Raw genomic sequence first — 20,724 nt, 5'->3', positions numbered from 1 at the left:
CCAGAATAAAAAGTTCCCTTAATTCTGCTGAGTCATCTCACACATAACCGATATATGCAAAGCCAACCGGAAGTTTAAAATTTTCGGTTAGAGTTAGTACTATCACCATTTTATCAATTTTTGACATCACAACATATTATTACCAGAGAAAGATGATCTTTTATTATATGGTATGACGTTGATTGGGATGCTGGCTGACTGTTTATTTTAGTTATTTATCAATGTTTTCCAAAGAAAAAATGAAACCTACCTGTCAAAAATTCTTGCCTCCTTCAAAACGTTTCCCAAATTTATGTACGCATCCAGAAAGTTCGGATCCAGAGTTACAGCTTTTTCAAAATGATGAATTGCCAACCAAATTTCTCCTTGAGCGTTGAAAACACAACCTAAATTGCTCCAAGCTACAGCAAAACCCGGACATGTCTCAATCGCTTTCAAATAGCAAGCCTGAAAATATTTTAATATCAGTTTTGTAAATATTTTTCAACCAAAGTTTAAACATTATAATTCAGATAATGTAATATAAGTTATCATAAGTTAAGATAATCCAGTATAAGTTATCAAAAACATTGAAAAAAAGTGGTTCCAAAAGAGCATCAGCTCTATTTTAATAATCATGAATCGACAGTTTTAAGATGCGAGTTGTAGTATATTTTTATTGATGCACGATATATCAGTTATAAATAAATAAAAGAAGTAAGGAATGATTTAGTTTGGGTACAACTAAGCACAACTGTTGGTGAGAAATGTTGCAGCTAGGATTGATTCATATACGGTGGTGGTCTTATAATTAGAAACGACTTTGCTGCATATTTTAAAAATTTAGATTGCCTCATAAAAACTATACTATACATGGAATCAACAAAGTATCACATTTTATTTGAGTTTTACATAAAAAAAATCAAAAACGTAATTCTATTTTTATGAAAATGAGGTAAACACAAAGAATACCAAAATCAGTTTGGTCATATAATTACAAACGACAGTAACAACTTAAAAATATTTATATAAAATTAAAAAAATTTATTAAATTTTTTGAGTATTTAGTTGGATCCCCCAAATTTTAACAACATTGGCTAGCCATCGTGGTAAAGTTTGGATTAATTGTTGGCATGTTTGCACTGATATGCTGTTCCAACTTCGTTGAACCATTTGAAACAACTCGTAAATTTTTCGCAATTTTTTTCGTCAATCCAGAGAACTCTATTCCAGTATTGGGTATTTTTCTTCAGCATTTCCCTTGCAAATCGCAATCGCTTCTTAATATTTTTTTGATACAAACTAATTTTTTTCCGAAATGCACCCATAAAGTCCCGACTCCTGTAAACGCCTTGTTATCGTCCGAGCTAAGATTTCTACATTAATTTCTTGTCCAACTTCCACGCTAAGTCAGGATGGGTTGTGTTTGCTCGTCCTACAAATTATTCGGTCTTCTGCTGGAGTGGTCTTTTGAGGTCTGCTCTTCCTGGTAGGGGTTTCAAATTTCTTTGTTTTATTATACAAATGAATAGCTCTTAATACCATGTTTTTGGAGCAAACAAACCTTTGTGCGATAGCTGACATTGACAATTCCTCCTTTTGACAGTACCTTACAATTAACTCTTTCGTTTTGGGAGTACATGACTGTTTTTTGCCCATTCTAACAATTAAAACGTTTTTAATTGATGTATACTTACTTCATCGCTAAGTTCAAAAAAATACGAGAATCAAAATAAAGAACTGCGCGTTCCCAATTATTCCCAATTATTACTCAAACCAGGAAATAATTTTAATGTTTTCAATAACCAATCAGCAAATAGTCACGTGTTTATTTAACAATAACGTTCATAGTCTGCACTACGAATAATGGGGCTTATAATTTACAGTGCACTTCTTAAAAAAAGTATACAGTGATTTGATTTTTTCTAGCATATCGTTTTTAATTATAAGACCATCAATGTAGCTTCATTATTTTTTTTTTGTGATATTAACGTTAAACTTTTTGACACCCACATTCCTTTTTCAGAAAACCAAAAATTATTCTCCCTGCTATGATCCTTTGTATACAAGTTTTGCAGCATAATATCTTACTCAGTTATTTTATTCCATATTGTTTTTGTTAATTGAGTCGCTTTATATGTGAGATAATACTTCTATTTTTGCAAAGGTAAACAAGTTCCTGCCTGCGAGGATAGACGGACCAACATACGAAATTCAATTTATCATGACAGTCGGATCTTTATTACTCTTTATCCATCTCGAAAATATAAACGTTTTACAGACAAACGATAAGTTAGGTTAGGGTAGAGGGCTGATCGATGATCGCACGTGGACTGGTATATGTAGCCATAGAAAATAAGAACTCCGGTGTTTGGACATACAAATTGGCAAAACGCTTAGTAGCCAATACAAATTTGCAAAGACGCTTAATTTCTACTCCCACCAGTTCGATGGGATGTCTGAAGATATGCGCTACTAAGTGTTAAAGACTTGATCTCCCAACCGCGGGACAGTCATAAAATAAGTTTTGAGTTATTTTTACCTCATCTTCTTCCAAATAGCTTCTGCAAACGGCGTCTGGTGAGATTCCCAACCATACAGCATGGACGCCAATTGGACAATGGCCTGTTAAAAGCGCCACAACTAGAGAGAGGCTAGCGTTACTGAGGTGCAAAGAGATCACTAGATCTCATGCGATCAATCTTGGGTCAGAAGGCTTTTATGACTGCGCAATTACCGATGGTGGCACAGCACTTGCAAAGCTTCCGCGAAACCCAGCTATCCAGTAGTAGAATACAAGAGGATACGGGAACACCGACCCGCTCCCATTCTACCGATAGTGACTCTAAGGTGCCTTTTCTTGCTCGCTCATCAGCTTTGCAATTACCTACGGATCTGACAAACGATAACTGAACAAAAATTTCATATTTTGTGCAACATTTTGTGAGTACAAAATTACATCTATACATTAGTACTCGAGATTTGGCAACCCTAGTGTTGCAATCTGGCAACTTACAACTTTATCTTAAAGTTTGACATTTTTGATCAGTTCAGTTGTTGTTCCGGAAACTATTGATGCTGTGCTCAAACTGATGGTGCAAGATCGTCAAGTGGCCTATCGGAAGATTGAGAGGCAAACATATTTATATTTAATATTGCATGAACACTTGATTTACATTTAGTTTTCACGTTGGATTCAACACAATTTGCCGATTACTTAAAAAAAAGCCTCGTGTCGATTGGTCGAGAGAAATGTTAAAAAAACGTATAAGCCCGAAAAGAAACAGTCGACTATTTGAGTGTTTCCACAAAAGCTGTTTGCGCACAAAGCACTTCGAAACAAATTGTTATTTTTTAATGTAGAAACACTGAAATTGTCGCTATCATGCCACTAGAAAAACGTAGAACAGTAGATTTTGGAAGGTGCGCAACCATCTTTTGCAATTTGTCTTTCAAGAAAGAAATCAGAAAGACCAACTGCGCAAGACGGATTACTCTTTATCACGACAATGCGAGCTTTCAATCATCGACTGAAATAAGTTAATTATTGGGCACTCCAAACATCTATTTCATGAGTCATCCGTATAGTCCTGACAAGAGTTGCCATTTCGACCTGATTGAACCAAAGTTGGTAGGTTCATTTGCCTTTGATAGTTTGGTTGGAACCAACGTTAATTTTAAGATTTGTTCGGTTAGAATTTCATAATTTCTTGTTTGCTTTCCATACTAACCAAAAATAAGCCTGAATGGGAATCTGATAAATGAGCGTAAATCTAACTACGTACATATGTATGTATAATTGAAACTGTGAAATAAAAATTGAGAGCGGCAAGAATTTGATATATTCGCACATTCTTTTTAATTTTATGTAACAAAATAAAGAAAAAGAAATTCAAAGGCAAGTAAACTCTTCAGTTTTACTTTAAATAACATTTTATATTATAATTTCAACAGTTTTTAGGCATAATAATAAATACCTAAAATTCACGCTGTAACCGAACAAAATGATATTGACGTCAGGTAAATAAAAACTTTTGCGACATGTCAATTAACAACTGCAAAATTTTATTGTTGTTGTAAGGGGTATCTGACCCCCATTTAGGTGGTAGGGTTCACGCAGATTGTCATCGAAGTCACTTGATGATCTAGGATATTTCGTGATATTTCGGCTGAGTCGAAGTATTGAGAAGTGTTAAAAGAGTGGGACTCATTGGGCATTCAAAAAGGTGCTCAGACAGTGCGGGGACTCATTTCACGAAGGACATATAACCTGATAAATCGGGGTCAAAACTTCAAACTGTGATTTTTTTTTACTGTGAAGTTTTGTGCGATTTTTCAATTTTAATACGTTTAATTAATTATTTATTAAATGATTTGATTGCGCAGAAGAAATAAGTATCGTGTCTCTTACATTTATATTCTATTATTGACGGCAAGGGATTGGATTGGTCCTGTTTAAATTGTAGATCGATTGAAATTGATCTATTTAAAGTTTATAAGCAGACACGCAATGGCTTTAATGAAATCGGACGGGATCTTGTAACTCCCACAGAAAAATTTAGGTACAATGAACAAAGCCTAGTGAACAATTGTTCAAATCTTTTAAGTGTCTAAAGGATTCTAATGATTCCTCCAAGCCCGCCCCTAAGTGTAAACGTCCTTCTGATGAAGTAATACATAGTTCTTTTGTACAGAAGAGTACTTCTCCTACAATTGACCTTATAAATATTTTTTCACCTTTCCTTCAAGGTGATGAACCGTCAACTTCCAAAGAATTCAGTTTTTTGGGCAACTCTATCTAACCGTAAAATGCATCTCAACAAGAACAAGACGCTCCCCCAAAAAATGTAAGAGATGTTAGAAATTCGGTGGTAATACCACCAAAAAAATCCATATTTATATATAGATTTGCCAAAGATACCTCGATTGTAGACAAATCTTATTTTTTGTCGCATTTAACAATTGATGATATCCATATTCGTAAGTTTAACTTCAATTACGACAAAAGTATATAATCGTTTAAAGCAAAAACGTTTCTCTAGAAAAAAATAGTTAAGATAGTTCATTCTGGCCACATGAATTTGTGCCGAAACTTAGAAAAAAGTATCCACGGAAATAAAAAAAAACAGTACTAAAAATTCGCTGAATATTTATTATCACAATGTTAGAGGTCTATATACCAAATTAACTGATTTCCACTTAAACAGTACTCATTGTAATTTTCATATAGTTGGATTTAAAGAAACATGGTTAAAATCGCAAATTTTTCTGGGAGATGTTCTATTTGCCGTACATTCTTCGATTCTTTGTGAAGATTTCGTAAGTTCCTGTTTATGTTTATATTTGATTAATTAAACCTGTCTTTTATACCTCCCCATCGGACTTATCCGTATATATTCAACACATCTTTAATCGAAAGTGCTATCTCAATGGCATATAATTCAGATTTGATAATCCTTTTGGGTGACTTCAATTTACCATGTGCCTCATGGAAATGGAAAGGTTTTGATGTTTATGTGTTCTGATTTGCAATCGGTCATAATTTAACGAATTTTTGGAAAAAATGTCCGAGTTGGGTATGAACCAAATTAATTTAATTCGGAATGAAAAGTTGAATAGTGAACTTTCTACTGTAAATTGCTCTGATTATTATGGAGGTATTGAATTGAGTGTCTGAAGTATGTTCCCATAACTAATAAAAGTAAAATTACAAAAATTCTCGAAAGATTTATTTAAATTAAAAAACAGAAATCATAGAGCTTTTAAACATTTTAAAAGAACTGGTTCATTTGTCGCCTATTCTAAATATTATGCACTGCGTCTACAGTATTCGGACCAAAACAAAAAATGTTACTAAATTTACTTAAATAATGTAAAAATTAATATTGTACGTAATCCAAAATTGTTTTGTAATTTCGTTAAATACATACATTTTTAAAACCTTAACGTAAGCGACACCTAGCGTTTTTATCTTAAGTGCCTTGCGCACAATTTCATGTCGTGCAAGCGACAATACTTGTTATCGCAACCGACATGAGTGCTTGACCTAACGGTGTTTACTACTCGTATATGCAAACCATTCTTGTACCTGTCGTCACATGTTAATTTCCATGAAAGGTTTGATGAAACAAACATCGTTCTCATTGGATTATTGTTTCAAAATAGTTTGACGCCTAATCAAATTTTGTGTTAATTGAGTTATAATCGTACTGTAGATAGTAAACACGACAGTTATCAAATAAATCAACAATGTCGACTCCAGCAGCTAAGGTATGTTTTATATTTTAATTTTGGTTATTGAAATTTTATTGCATATAATATTCTCTCATTTACATTATTTATGCGATATTTGTTTTTGTATGTTATTGTTTTTTATACTCCCGAATAAAGGAAACTATGCAGTTAATATCACCACTCCTCTTAACAGAAGAGAGTAATGCTGAAAGTGCCTTTCCCGAGAACATACAGCAAAATACGTTAGTAATAAATCAATTCTTACTAACAGACAGCATCAACGATATTGACATTGATCCAATATTAACTGATACATCAGCATCTTTGATTGATTTGTTTTGTAATACCGATTTAAATTTTGAACAAAACACCAACCAACATGTACCATTACCTCTAAACAAACTTGTTGATTACAGTGATTCTGATACTGATAATTCTTATACTTTAATGGATTCAGATAACCAAAACAAAGTGTCATATGTAGACATAACATCTTCCAGTGATTCAGATGAAATTGTGTCAGCTCAAAAAAATGGAAGAAGAAACGAGTGTTGGTAAAAGAAGATACAGGAAAATAAAACCTTTACCGAAACGCCTTTTATCAAAAAAAAATCATAATGCTGCTGTGAGGAAATCTGTGCAACCTAATCCTTGTATGAGTAAAAGATGTGGTAACTCATGTGCAAATAAATTTACTGAAGATGATCGGATTAATATTTTAGAAAATTATTGGGGATTAGGTTGTGATAAAAGGCAAAAAGATTTCCTGCTTTCATGTGTGAAAGAAAGACCGATTGGTAGAAAAAGAGCTAGTAGTAATGTTCGCAAAAGATCATACGAATATTTTATAAGCTACAATAGACAGAATATTAAAGTATGCCAACAATTTTTGCTGAAGACCCCAAATGTCTTTAAGATATACCATCGAAAATGCCAATAATACTCTGAATACCACTCGCGCAGGCAGGAAAATCTTCGTCCTCATAATAAATCTGACGAAGTAAAAGTGGCACAGTTAAAATTGTTCATTGAGATGTTGCCTGCTGTTCCATCCCACAATTGCCGCACTAAAAGCACTAAAGTATATTTACCTGAAGAATTTCAAAACATATCGTTTTTGTCATCAGTATTATCAAAAAGAGTATTTAGTAATATTTTCAAAACAAATTTTAATATTGGATTCCACTTGCCTAAGAAAGATAAATGTGCTTTTTGTGAGAAATTCATCTTTTTAAGTATTTGAATATGTTAGAGCAAAACGGTACCCATAGCGTTGTTAATTTATATTCTGATAGCTGTGCTGGGCAAAATCGAAACCATGCGATGATATCAATGTTAATTCATTTCTTGAAAACCGCAATAAAAATCACACAAGTAAAGATAACTTATCTTTTACCTGGGCACACCATGATGCCTGTGGACTCTATTCACACTCCTTCTGAGTGGGCAACTATTATTACTAATGCTAGATATAATCTTAAAAGCTACATTGTAAATGTTTTAAAGTATGAAGACTTCATGGATTGGAAGTCCTATTCACATGCTTTATTACCAGCTAAATTAAAAATTAATTTTAAATTATTAAGGGTTGTTCAATTTAATAAAAACAATCCTATTGTTAGATTTAAATACGGGTTTTTTGAAGATAGTGACAATTACGAAATTAATATGGATTCCATCATCAGATCGAGAGCAAACAGAGCTACTGTCCAAAAAGGACCCACATCTTTATACGTTGAAGAGCTCAAAATTTCAGCTGCTAAATACAAAGATTTAAAAGAGCTATGCAATAAAAATATAATACCAAGCAGATACCATCAAGAATATTTAAATATGAGGCATGATGGAACCATACGCAATGCTTTAGCTGAAACGGATGATGATGATTCTGATAAGGAGCATTAAAAACAAATTACTTCATTTTATATATGTACCTAGTACATCTGATTACGAGTTTTTAATATAAATATGTTTCATTTACACATAATATTTTGTTTAACAACTATGATGGAATAATACGCGGTGTTAAGTTAAAGAAAAACTTTATTTTGTATATACACAGCATAAGTTTAACAAATATTTCAAATATTTAATATAAATAAATATATTTTTCAGTTATAATTATGACTATTTCATTAAAAACCTTCAAAAATACGTATTTATTTACCAAATACAGTTCCTTAGACATAGTTACTTTAATAGATATTTTTATCGTAAACGCCAAAATAACCTTAGATTGGAACAGCAAAAATAATGTAAGCGCCATAAATAGCATAAATACTTATTAATTTTATTTTTTTTTTCAATTATATATGTAAATGTCTGAAAAGCATTAATGTATGAGAAATTTTAAATTACTACCACATTAATGGTTAAAAGTATTTAAAAAAAAACCTTCTCCTGTAAAGTTTGGTTTTTGTCGCTTACGCTAAAATGGCGGTAAAGGCTCGATAATATCTTACGTAAAACATAGTTTTTGAGATGCCGTAGCGGTTGTTAAGAATTTTTTTATTTTTTGTCAACATAAACTAATTATTTACTAGAAAATATTCAACAAATTTAATATAATAAGAAATGGTATGTTTACTTAAACCGTTATGTTAAAAATAGATTTTCAGATTTTCATAACTTAAATTGATATATGTAAGTGCTTATGATAAAGGAGGCGAAATACATCGTATTAAAAAACATCTTAAGTATACCGATAACGGCATTTTAAATCAACATAAGGTTATTTTTGTGTGTATTCATTCCGTTTCTTTTCCTACTTAAGCTGTTCAGTTGGTGAAATATTGTCGAGCTCTTAAGAGTATTTGCTTATTAAAATGGAAAGTGAAAATTTAGTTAGCTTATTAGGCATAAGCAATGTGAGTAATGTTAATTTTTTGATTCGGTTCTTGATCCAAATTTTGATATATGTATGTAAGTAATTGCACTGCTCCAAGCTCAGATTTAGAGAGCGAAGTTGTAAGTACTAAACTCATTTATTGGATAGTAATAATAAAAATTTAAATTTAGGAAAATTCAGAGTGTTGCAAATAAAGTGGTTCCAAAGAAAACCTCGGGAAAAGGAACAAGGAATCTCGGGGAAAGTTATACTTCAGCATCTGGAAAAATTATTCCTGCTCATATTGTGCGCCCGCGGGAGTGTTGCAGAAAAAGATGCGCTGATAGAATTACATACGAGGGACAGCAAATCATTCACAAACAATACTGGGAACAAGGCTCCTATAACTTACGTAAGGCATATGTCGCTGGCTTAATTGAAATTCAGGAAACTAACACTGTAAAACGAGTAAAACACGAAAGAAATTCTCGAAGTAGACCCAATTGCTACTACTATTTTTTGGAGGTTAATGGTTATAGAATTTCTGTTTCCAAAAAATGCTTCAGATTCACATTGTCCGAGACCGAGCAGTTCATAAAAACAGTTGTGAAGTCAAAACTTGAAGGAGGAGTTAGTGGAGATTTGTGTGGAAAACATTCGTGCTCTAAAAAGCTTTCTTCGGGAAGAGAGCAAGAAATTTTAGACTTCATAAAAAGCTTTCCATCATATGAGTCGCACTACACTCGCCGTGATACTTCCAGTGGAGATTTGCGTGGAAAACATTCGTGCTCTAAAAAGCTTTCTTCGGGAAGAGAGCAAGAAATTTTAGACTTCATAAAAAGCTTTCCATCATATGAGTCGCACTACACTTGCCGTGATACTTCCAAGCCTTATCTACCGAGTGATTTGTCGGTAGCTGAATTGTATCGCCTTTATAAAGATAAATACAACCATTCAGTGTTGCTTTCAAAATTTGCGCAACTCTTTGGCACACTCGATTTAAAATTTAAAAAACCTAATATTGACACTTACCACAAATGTGATTTGGTTCAATGTAAAATACAAGTTGCCAAGTCTGAGAAACTTGAATCTCTAAAAATAGAGCAAACTGAACATCTCAATATAAGCTTATGATGCTAAAAAACCCGATAAAGGAAAATCTCTAAATGATAATAAACTAAAAGTGTTTTGTTTCGATCTTCAACAGTGCCTTCCCACACCTCTGTTGAGAACTTCACTGTCATTCTACAAAAGGCCTTTATGGACATTTAACCTTACCATACATGACTGTGCAACAAATCAATCAATATGCTACATGTGGCATGAAGCAATAGATAAAAGAGGTGGAAACGAAATAGCTTCATGCGTGTTTACTCATTTACTGCAATTAAATGCAAAAGTAAATCATATTGTTTCCTACAGTGATTGTTGCCCCGGCCAAAACAAAAACTCATTCGTTGCAACTATGTTTGCTATTTTCATGCAACTAGAAAACAATTTAAGCATTATAAATCATAAATTTATAGTCCCTGGACACACACACATGAAGTGCGGTAGTGATAACACTGCTATAGAGAAAGAGAAAAATAAATCTTCAATAAAAATCCATCATCCCCGTTGTTGGTACCAATTTATAAGAACAGTGGGAGTGAAGAAAAAATTTGTAGTTAACGAAATGGATCAATCAAATATATATGATTTTGCCTTTGCATCAAAAAGTGTATTTACTTGGCGTAAAGTGGACAACAGTGATAAATTCAATTGGCATGGCATTAAATGATTCAGATTTACTAAGGAATACGGTAAAATATATTTTAAAACATCATTAAGTGAAGTCCTTTCAAGTGCATTAATATAACAAAGCGAGGAATCAATTCCGTCAAAATAAAAGATTTAAAAAATTGTTATGTCGCACCAATAAAAATTAGCACTAAAAAGAAAAATGATCATATAAATATGCTGCCACTAGTGGATGAAATTTATAAAGGCTTCTATATGAACTTATCTTCAGAAGATATGTTAGACTGTCATCCAGATCTAACCGAAAACGATGAAAGAAACGATTAAATATAGTACAATCAAATATTTACAAGCTTGACTGAAAAACTTAAACATTGCTTTTTATTTATTGGATTTTTTTCGATTTAAATAAAAATATAAGAACTGAAGACTGTAAATTTTAAATTTAAATCGTTTTGAAAAGGAATAAAAAAATTAAACAAACATCCTACACCCTTTTACTTACTTGTTTCAATTTTAACAGAAGCTCTTATGTTCACTTTTTAATTTTAAAAACTGTAGCCTTTCTTCCGTAACAAAATCTTAAGCCTAATTAAGACATCGTTTCTTACTTATTTTCGTTTTACAAAACATCTTAAGTACAAAACAACAAAAAACAACACTTTCAAACAAGCTATTTTTCAAAACTTGCCTAATTTTAATTTAATAATAGTTAAACTTTTTATTGGGCCAAACATTTTTTTTAAACTGCAGCACACATGATTTTATACAAAATCGTTAATATCTCCAAACACGATTTTTAGACTTAAGATGTTATGACAAAACGACACAGAAGAATACGTCTTACTTATAATGCATAAAAGTAGATTCAGGTCATACATTGAAACCTATAGTAGGGGAGCCCAAGAGGGGATTTTTGCAGTTACTTAAGCGTGTCAGAAAACTATATGGGGAGAAACATTGCACCTTTTTATGTACCCCTACCAAATATGAGCCCTTAATATGGAGGCGTGCGTTGCGGGGGGATCGTCAGATTAGAGAAAAAAAGTCGATCCTTCGGGAAACTCGAGCGCGTCAGATTAAGAGATGGTATGTTAAATGCATGAAGACGAGTGTATATTTCAATATTCTGACAGTTTGAGGGTGGCTTAGAGAAATAGCAGGGTGACAAATCTGTAAAAAAAAAAAACGTCACCTTGAAATACTCGAGCGCGATAGATTTTTTTTCATTTTAAAGGTAATTCTGTCAGAATCACGAAAATCATATAATCTGACAATTTCCGTGGGGCGATACAGGTAAAATCGTCGACAAAAGGTCCGCTTTTAATTCGTTTTTTTTTTTTTTTTTGCTAACAAAGTCGTCGCCAAAGCGTGCCGCTATTTTTTTTTTTATAATCAATCTTTCTAACATCCATTGTAAAAATGAGTGACGTTAGTGTAAAATGTGTTTTCTGTGGCGAAGAAATTTGTGGAAAATTCAAAAAGTTTACTCCACAAACTTTAAATAAATGTATAACTGTTTTGGAGTATCGCAAAGCGAAGCCGGTTGCCAGGAAATCGAGCAACGTTTATGCTACTGTTGAACTGTCAGAAGAAACCTCATTGAACGATGGCTATCATACCCAGTGTTATAAGCTTTTTACAGCGCTTAAAATACCATCTGATTTTGGAAGACAAATTCAAATTGGTACAGAAAGTGAGCAGGCACGTGTTAATGTACCAGAACTTTCTGGAGAGAGTCTCGAGATATCTACTCCTAGCACTTTCATAATAAGGGCTGTTGATACAATAGACGAGTAAGTGTTAATGTAATAGATTATTTATTATATTGTATTAAATTGTGATGTTGAAAAAAAATTATTCCTTTCAATCTATCTATATAAATAACAATGAATCGCCAAAATGTATGTACGCTCATAACTTTCATACGACTGAACCAATATTGATGAAATTTTAAGAGGTTGTTCGTTGTGGATTTAGGTTTAGAAATAAAGAATCTGTATGTCTTTCATGAGGAAAAGTCGGAAAATTTAACAATTCCAAAAAGTTAATTTTTTCCATACAAATGTTTTTATTCAATTTTTTTGTTTTTGTTTTTTTCGAACGAAATATATTGCGTGTTTGTGGAGGAACGCGCACAATCGTATTCTCACGGAGTTGTTGCCAACAGATTACGGATGGAAAAACGTGGATGGAAAGTTGGAGCCGACTTGGTTTGTTGGAAACCAACTTCCTGAAGCGTACGAGGACATTGTCATAACACCTAATATTTTAGGAGATACTTCTGATGCTGGTAAGACTTTTTTGAAGACTATACTGTCATAAAAGAAGTAAAAAATTGTAAATTCAAATTTTTTCTTGGTTAGAGAAATGCAAAATGACGAGGATGCTCAAAAAGTGGAAACCAACTTCGACGATGACTCGAATGACGAAAATTGACATATTTTTTTTGTATTTTATTTTTTCTATTTTCATATTAATAAATTATTAAATTTTCTATACATATATACGTAAACAGAATTCTTCCACTTTTAAATTGTCAGATTAACGATATGCCTCTATATAATTGTCAGATTATCTTTTGGGAAGACTCTGACATCAAGTTCATCCCACTGTATAAAAATCTGACGCGCTCGAGTATCTCAAGGTCACCTTTTTTTTTACAAGTTATAAAATCAATAAAAGACTTTTGTTCACGTCGAAATTGTCAGAATATTAAATGGTACACTTTTTAGAGGTTCATTAACATTCGCTTAGAAAATCTGACGCGCTCGAGTAACTTATTATTTTTTTTTTAACCTGTCATTACGGCCTTCAACCCTGACTTGATTGTCAGATTAATATATATCGACTATCAGAAATACAATGCGCGTATATACCATAAATGACTGACGCGCTTGAGTATTTTCATGTGACTGTTTTTTTTTTAATTTTTGACACCAATTTCCCGCTCTTCTCCCCACTAAAATAATGGAAAACTTCACCTAGACTATCTTTTTTTTTAAACGTTATCTTGACAATCTAGTAAGTCTCCATGACGCTCCAGTAACTGCAAATTTAGCACTCCGGGCTCCCCTACTACTATTGGAGTAGTGTAAAACTATCAGTTATACCTAAACTTTTTCAATATCATTGCCAACAATATAACTTTTTCGATGTCTCCGTTAATTTCTTCTTCTCAGCATGAATTTCGTAAAGGCAAATCTACTCAAAAAAATTTAATTGAATTTGTAAACCATGTATCATTGGCACATGGATACTTTGTACTCTGACTTCAGCAAACCTTTCGATAAAGTAAACCTCTTGACTCTCGTACATAAACTCGATTTTCTGGGCTTTCAACGAAGATTTCTTTAATGAGTAATGAGTTTAATAATAGAACATACTTCTTCAGATTCAATTAAAGTCTCTTCAGGAATTCCATCACAGTCATCTTGGCCCGACTCTGTTTTTATTATTTATTAACGATATCTCTTCTGTCATAGAATTCTAAAATATTTTATTATATGCCGGCGACGTAAGATTTTTTTGTCCGCTTATGGGGAGTGTCCACTTATAGGAGTAGACGGATCAAAACTTTACTAAAATTGATACACACACTACTTCTTAAATAAATTAGATTGGCCATTTTATTTGCGTATTTCATTTTTATTGACACAGTTATAATAAATTGTACATATTTATTTATGTTTGAGTTTTCATCTTTCATTACTTTCCTTGTTTCTGTTTCATAAAATAGTTTTCAAGATGACTTTCCACATTTTTGAAACTAAAATTCAGTGACGTCATCACTAACGAATTTTTTAATGCGCCGATAGTGCTTCAGTGTATGATATAATTTGACCCGCATCATGGGTGCATACTTCATTTACGTAGATCTTCGGTTGCGTTACCAGATAATTCCTCAGTATCATTTTGAACAATAACAATGTCATTTTCATTTAAAAACTTTATCAAAGTCGGTAATGTCGATATGGGAATATCATCCCATGCTTCGAAGCCAAAAATTGCGTTCAAACTTTTTGAAAATCAGTTTTTAATTGTTTCCATCGTTACGTTGTCCCATGCAGTATTAATAAAATAAATAATAAATAAAATAATATTTTATAATATTACATCTGTAGTGACATTTGAAATTCTGTATAATGCATTGATCAAGGGTCTGACAAATGAATGTTGTATTAGCAAGTAAAAAGATCAACCTTATGTTATTAAGTTAATATCCACCGCAAGCGTTCAAGGTGTACGGACGTGTTTTGTAATTCGCTCCGTGTATTCAGATTTTGCAAAATTAAACAATCAAAATAATAAGAAAAAAACGAACAATCGAATAAAAATTAGTGCACGCAAATTGTTAATAATAATATTAACAAATAGTGCACAACCCAAATAGATAAAAAACAGTGCTTCGCAGCCTCACCAGAAAGGAAGTAGGCATTCCTTAAATGCCTACTTCAGGTTTGTCGACACAACAACAATAACAATTACTGGCAATAAAAAGTGTAACGGCGATGATGAGTCATCGCGGGGATCAGCTGAAAAAGAAGCGAGGCAAAGGACGAAGTCAGAAGAAGCAGCAGAAAACAACCATCGGGCTACAACAAATGCGCTGACCAGTCTGCGCTGACCAGTCTGCGGGCAACGAAGAAAATCATACCGCAAGGTGAGAATGTACCAATAAAAAAAGGCTCGTGTGTACAAACTGGCATTGACCGCTACGTTAATTTTATATAAAAAGAAAATTACGTCCTTCAGTCAGCGGCCAATCCTAAAAAATGTCAAGGCGGCACACCAAATAAAAATAAAACGGAAGTTTTAAATGGCAACAGATTTGCGATACTAAGCAATGGTTCAGACGACGAAGCGAAGGTTACCACCATAGTCTTTATTGTCAAACCACACCCAATATATTTACGCCAGCGTAGCAGTAATACTCTTTTTGCGAAATTAAGTGAAATTGTAATTGCGTAACAATTTTCATATAGTGCCTTTGAAAAAAGGCAATATAGATGAAACAAAAATTCAGTCTTACACTGAAAAAAGTTTTATACAAATCGTTAATTTCTTGTCAAATAAAAACAATAACTATTATTCGTATCAGCTGAAGAGCTCTAAGGGCCAAGTTGTTGTAATTGAGTGTATAAAGTCCGCCGTAGACTCTAGTGAAGTCAAAGAACCATTGGAAGAATGCGGTTTTAATATTAAAACTGTTGTAAATATATTTAATATTAACAAAGTACACAGCCAATGTTTTAAATTGAATTGTTGCCGAATTCTAATCAACTTAAAAAATGAGACGCATCCTATATATGTATATCAAGTCAAGTGCAAAGTGAAAGGTCGCAGCGAAGTTTGTTCCTCAATTATCTTAATTTACCTGCAATCCAGGCTGTGGAAATTTGCTGGCAGATTCACCGGAGGTCCTTACATCGCTGACAACCCGTGGCACATCAATTTGATAGAAATTGTTTATATAAGTATATAAAAACCATAATTAATTTATCGCTTAAATATTAAAACAATAACAAAAAAAAAAAATACCAAATTAAAAAACACTTATTAATTTTTGCGCAAAAAAAATTCTCCTCCTCACAAATATAGTGGTTATCAGCTGTTTCTGTCGCACGACAAACCAGCTGTCTACGCAGAGTTGTAGGTGGCCAGGGACACTACATTATCTGCACGTACAGTCGGTAAAGCAGTTGGTAAGGCAGTTTTTTGTACGTAACGTAACCACAATTTAACAAGATCGCTATGAACATACAAACTCAGCCTCCTGGTGGGGGAACACAATGTAACCAAATAGGTATGCTGCTCGAACGCATTACGAAAATAGAGACATTAAACAATGAATTAAAAAATGAAAATGCAAAACTTACAACTCCAAAATGAAAACTTGAGGAAATCGTTAAACAAATATACCAACGAAACGTCTTCTTCTCCATTAAAATCTACCTTTGTCGGAGAAACAGACGAAGATGAGTTGGAAAACGAAACAAATTGGTTATTAAAAAAGAAAAAAAAGAGGGAAAGTAAAAAACGTACAGCAGATTCATCACCGGATGTAACGCTGAAGTCTCCGAGTCCGGAAAACACAGCAGAAGGTAAAAAAGCTATAAAAATAAGTCGTCGCCCTCCGCCAATTATTATATCAGAGAATTTTAATCAACCTTTGATGCGTTCCTTGATAAACGCGGAAGTTAAAAACACTCACACACTTAAGCTCACTGGCCCAAGTTCATGCAAAATAAACCTTTCAGATAGTTCAGACTACAGAATACTCACAAAGAAATTAAATGAATCGCAAATTTCTTGGTACTCGTACGAAGACAAGCAATCGCGTGATATACGCGTAATGATAAAAGACCTACATCACTCATGTGAGCCTGAAAGCATTGTCACAGATCTTCAGAAGCAGGGTTTTTAAGTTACGAAGGTCATAAACAAACTACAATATAAAACAAAAAATCCGTTAAATATGTTTATTGTATGCTTCGAAAAAACAGAGAACATCCAAAAAATTTACGAAATTAAACATATTTTAAATTCTGTCGTCAAACTCGAGCCCATCAAGCCATCGAATCTAGTGCCGCAATGTAAGTCCTGTCAGGCGTTCGGTCACACTAGAAATTGTTGTTGTAAACCACCAAGGTGTGTGAAGTGCGCCGGAAATCATCCTACTCTAAATTGCACAAAACCTGCTGATCTACCGCCAAAATGCTGTAACTGCAATCAAAGTCACCCTGCGAACTATAGGGGATGTGAAGTGGCAAAACAACTTCAAAAAATTAGAAACGTGACCGAAAAAAATAAAGAGCATACCAACAATCAAAACGTCTAAGTACAACAGCTTCTACTGCTCCTCAGAAGGAAGTTACTAATGTAAGTCCGCAAGCTGGAAAACCCTCATTTGCCAGCATAACTAAAGGTAGTAATTGCGTACAACCACATATGTCTGCAAACCAAACCAATTCTAATGCTATTAGTGATATTCCCAATAATCTATCGATAATTCTCAACAAGCTTAATAAGCTAGAAGAGCAAAATAAACTTAGCCATGAACGACTTACTCTACTAGAGCGACAGCAAAAAGAAAGGATTACGCAAAAATGAAACCGTTAAAAATTATGACATGGAATGCAAATGGCTTACACTCGTAGCAAAGAACTAGAGACATTACTCCATGTAGAAAAAATTGATATTTGTCTTATATCAGAAACGCATCTTACAAATGAGATTTTCGTCAAATTCAAAAACTACAAGACGTATTGCTCGAACCACCCAAATAACAATGCGAGAGGGGGGAGTGCCATAATTATCAGAGATAATATTCCCCACAACGAAGAAATTAATATAAGTATCCCAGAATTTCAAACCACGACCATTTCGGTTGAAACCAGTTTCGGAAAAATAAGTATTACCGCAATATATAGCCCATCTAGACACAATATTAAAATGGATATGTACAAAGAACTTATACTAAAACACCATGGGAAGTTCATCATGGGAGGTGATTTTAACGCAAAACACTCCCAATGGGGTTAAAGAGTTACGACACCGAAGGGGAGAGAGCTATATAAAGCTGCTATGTCCACTGGATGCGACTTCATGTCTACTGGCAAGCCGACTTACTGGCCTTCCGACACAAGAAAATTACCTGACTTGATCGACTTTTTCATCACTCGACAAATATCCAAGACCTGCATTACCATGGAAAATGGATTGGACTTAAATTCGGACCACCCGTCAGTATATCTAACCCTAAATGGCCATCTAAAAGAAATCGACATACCGCCTTATTTTTCTAATAGACTTACGGATTGGGAGTATTTCAAAGTAATGCTCGACAAAAATATTGATGTTAAAGTAAATCTAACAACTCAAGATATTTTAGAAGATGAAGTTCATATATTTACGAAAACGATACAAGAATCAGCATGGAAAAGTACTCCTGTTCCGAAACAAAAAAGTGTTTATACTAAATATCCATCAGACATTTTAGATCTCATAAAGAAAAAGAGAAAATTACGTAAAAAATGGCAAATAACGCGTTTTCCTCAATACAAAACAGAATTGAACAATTTAACCAAGGTTCTCAGTACCAAAATAAAGCTATTCACGAATCAAAATATTTCTAATTATATTAAGAAATTAACGCCAAACAAAAATTCCGATTATTCCCTTTGGAATGCAGTAAAAAATGCAAGAAAACCAATATTGTCTAATACACCCCCAGAAAGCCAAATGGATCCTGGGCCAAAACTGACGAAGAAAAATCGGAAGTTTTTTCAGAGAAACTAACGAAAACTTTTAGTCCCTCTGTGACCCATGGAACTTTACCGCAACTGGTAGGATCACAATACGTAGGAGAAATCCAACGAGCATCAATTAAAGAAGTGGAAAATATCATTAAAACTAGATTTAAGCCAAAAAAGCTCCCGGCTTCGACTTGTTGACTGCTGATGTAATAAAAAATCAAACGCGAAAAGCATTAGAAAAACTTACATCAATAATAAACGCTTGCTTAGATCTCAGATACGTCCCATTGTAATGGAAGGTATCTGAAATCATTATGGTACAAAAACCCTGAAAAAGCACCCAGGAGGCCTCGTCATATCGTCCAATCTCACTGTTGCCTATTTTGTCCAAAATACTTGAAGCCGAAATTGTAGGAAGACTTCATAACATAATCGAAGAGAATGGCCTCATACCAACTCATCAATTTGGATTTAGATCGCAACATTCCACAATCGATCAAGTTCATCGAATAACAGATGTAATAGAAAATGCGATGGAAAAAAAAGAAAATTGCACAGCTGTTTTTCTTGATGTATCTCAGGCGTTCGATAGAGTATGGCACCAGAGCTTACTTTATAAATTAAGACGTCTTTTTCCACAGCAACTAACTGCGCTACTTGCCTCTTACCTGAGCAACCGTTCCCCAAGGAAGTGTCTTGGGACCCCTTCTATACATTCTATTTACCAGCGATATGCCTACGCCGCCAAACTGCACAATCGCCACATTTACAGATGATACGTGCATAATTACTACCGGTAAAAATCAATCCGAGTCGTCGAACAGAATGCAGTCTTCAATCAACCAGATTGTAGAATGGACACAAAAATGGAACATTACTCTAAACGAGTTGAAGTCTGTACATATAAACTTCACTAACAAAAGTGCTAGGTACATATTGGTAATGAGGTAATCCCGTACTCCACCTCAGCGAAATATCTTGGTTTGACGTTGGATGCAAAATTAAAGTGGAGGGAGCATATACAAAGGAAAGTTGCAGAACTAAAACTAAAATATAACAAAAAAAACTGGTTAATCGGCAGGAAATCACCATTGACTACCTCAAATAAAATCCTAGTCTACAACCAAACGTTAAAGCCTATTTGGACATACGGTATCCAGCTATGGGGATGCGCTGCACCGTTATACATCGAAGCGGTGCAAAGATTCCAAAACAAAGTCCTGCGGAAAATTGTAAATGCCCCGTGGTACATACGCAATTCAGATCTACATCATGATCTCCGCATAAAAATGGTTCGGGAAGTCATTCACGAAACGGCATCGAAACATGCTACAAGGTTACAAAATCACGTAAACGCTGAAGCCCGACAACTGGGAGAAACTCGAAATAGCAGGCGCAGACTGAAAAGGACAACGTTTCGTGACCTTTTAAGCAAGTAACAAATATAATACAAATATTATAATATTTAGTTTTTAACACAAAGTTTAGTTTTTGAATAAAGTTTTTAATAGAGCTTTTATGTTGTACCTTATAAATTATGAAAAATATTGCTTGTTAGTTTAAGTTAGTCACTAGTTGCAATTTGAATGAAATGTAAAACCACATCCTTCTTACGTTTCAATAAAAAAAAAAATCCTATATATAATCTCAAATATTTGCTGCATCGTAGAGTAACTCTTGAAGACC

The 20,724-nt window shown here is 33.6% G+C and overlaps 1 protein-coding gene across 3 annotated transcripts in view; it reads right to left on the bottom strand.

Moving 5' to 3' along the window:
• Nucleotides 1-20,724, bottom strand: part of LOC105226367 (UDP-N-acetylglucosamine--peptide N-acetylglucosaminyltransferase 110 kDa subunit) — a 162,803-nt gene that overhangs the window by 71,615 nt on the left and 70,464 nt on the right. For all 3 annotated transcript variants that reach the window (XM_049451231.1, XM_049451229.1, XM_049451230.1), the window contains exon 6: nt 251-447. In XM_049451231.1, coding sequence (XP_049307188.1) covers nt 251-447 — 197 coding nt within the window. The remainder of the gene's footprint in view (nt 1-250; nt 448-20,724) is intronic.

The sequence above is a fragment of the Bactrocera dorsalis genome, chromosome 3 (assembly GCF_023373825.1).
Source record: "Bactrocera dorsalis isolate Fly_Bdor chromosome 3, ASM2337382v1, whole genome shotgun sequence".
In the NCBI taxonomy this organism is placed as follows: domain Eukaryota; kingdom Metazoa; phylum Arthropoda; class Insecta; order Diptera; family Tephritidae; genus Bactrocera; species Bactrocera dorsalis.
This window is presented reverse-complemented; position numbering and strand designations above follow the sequence as displayed.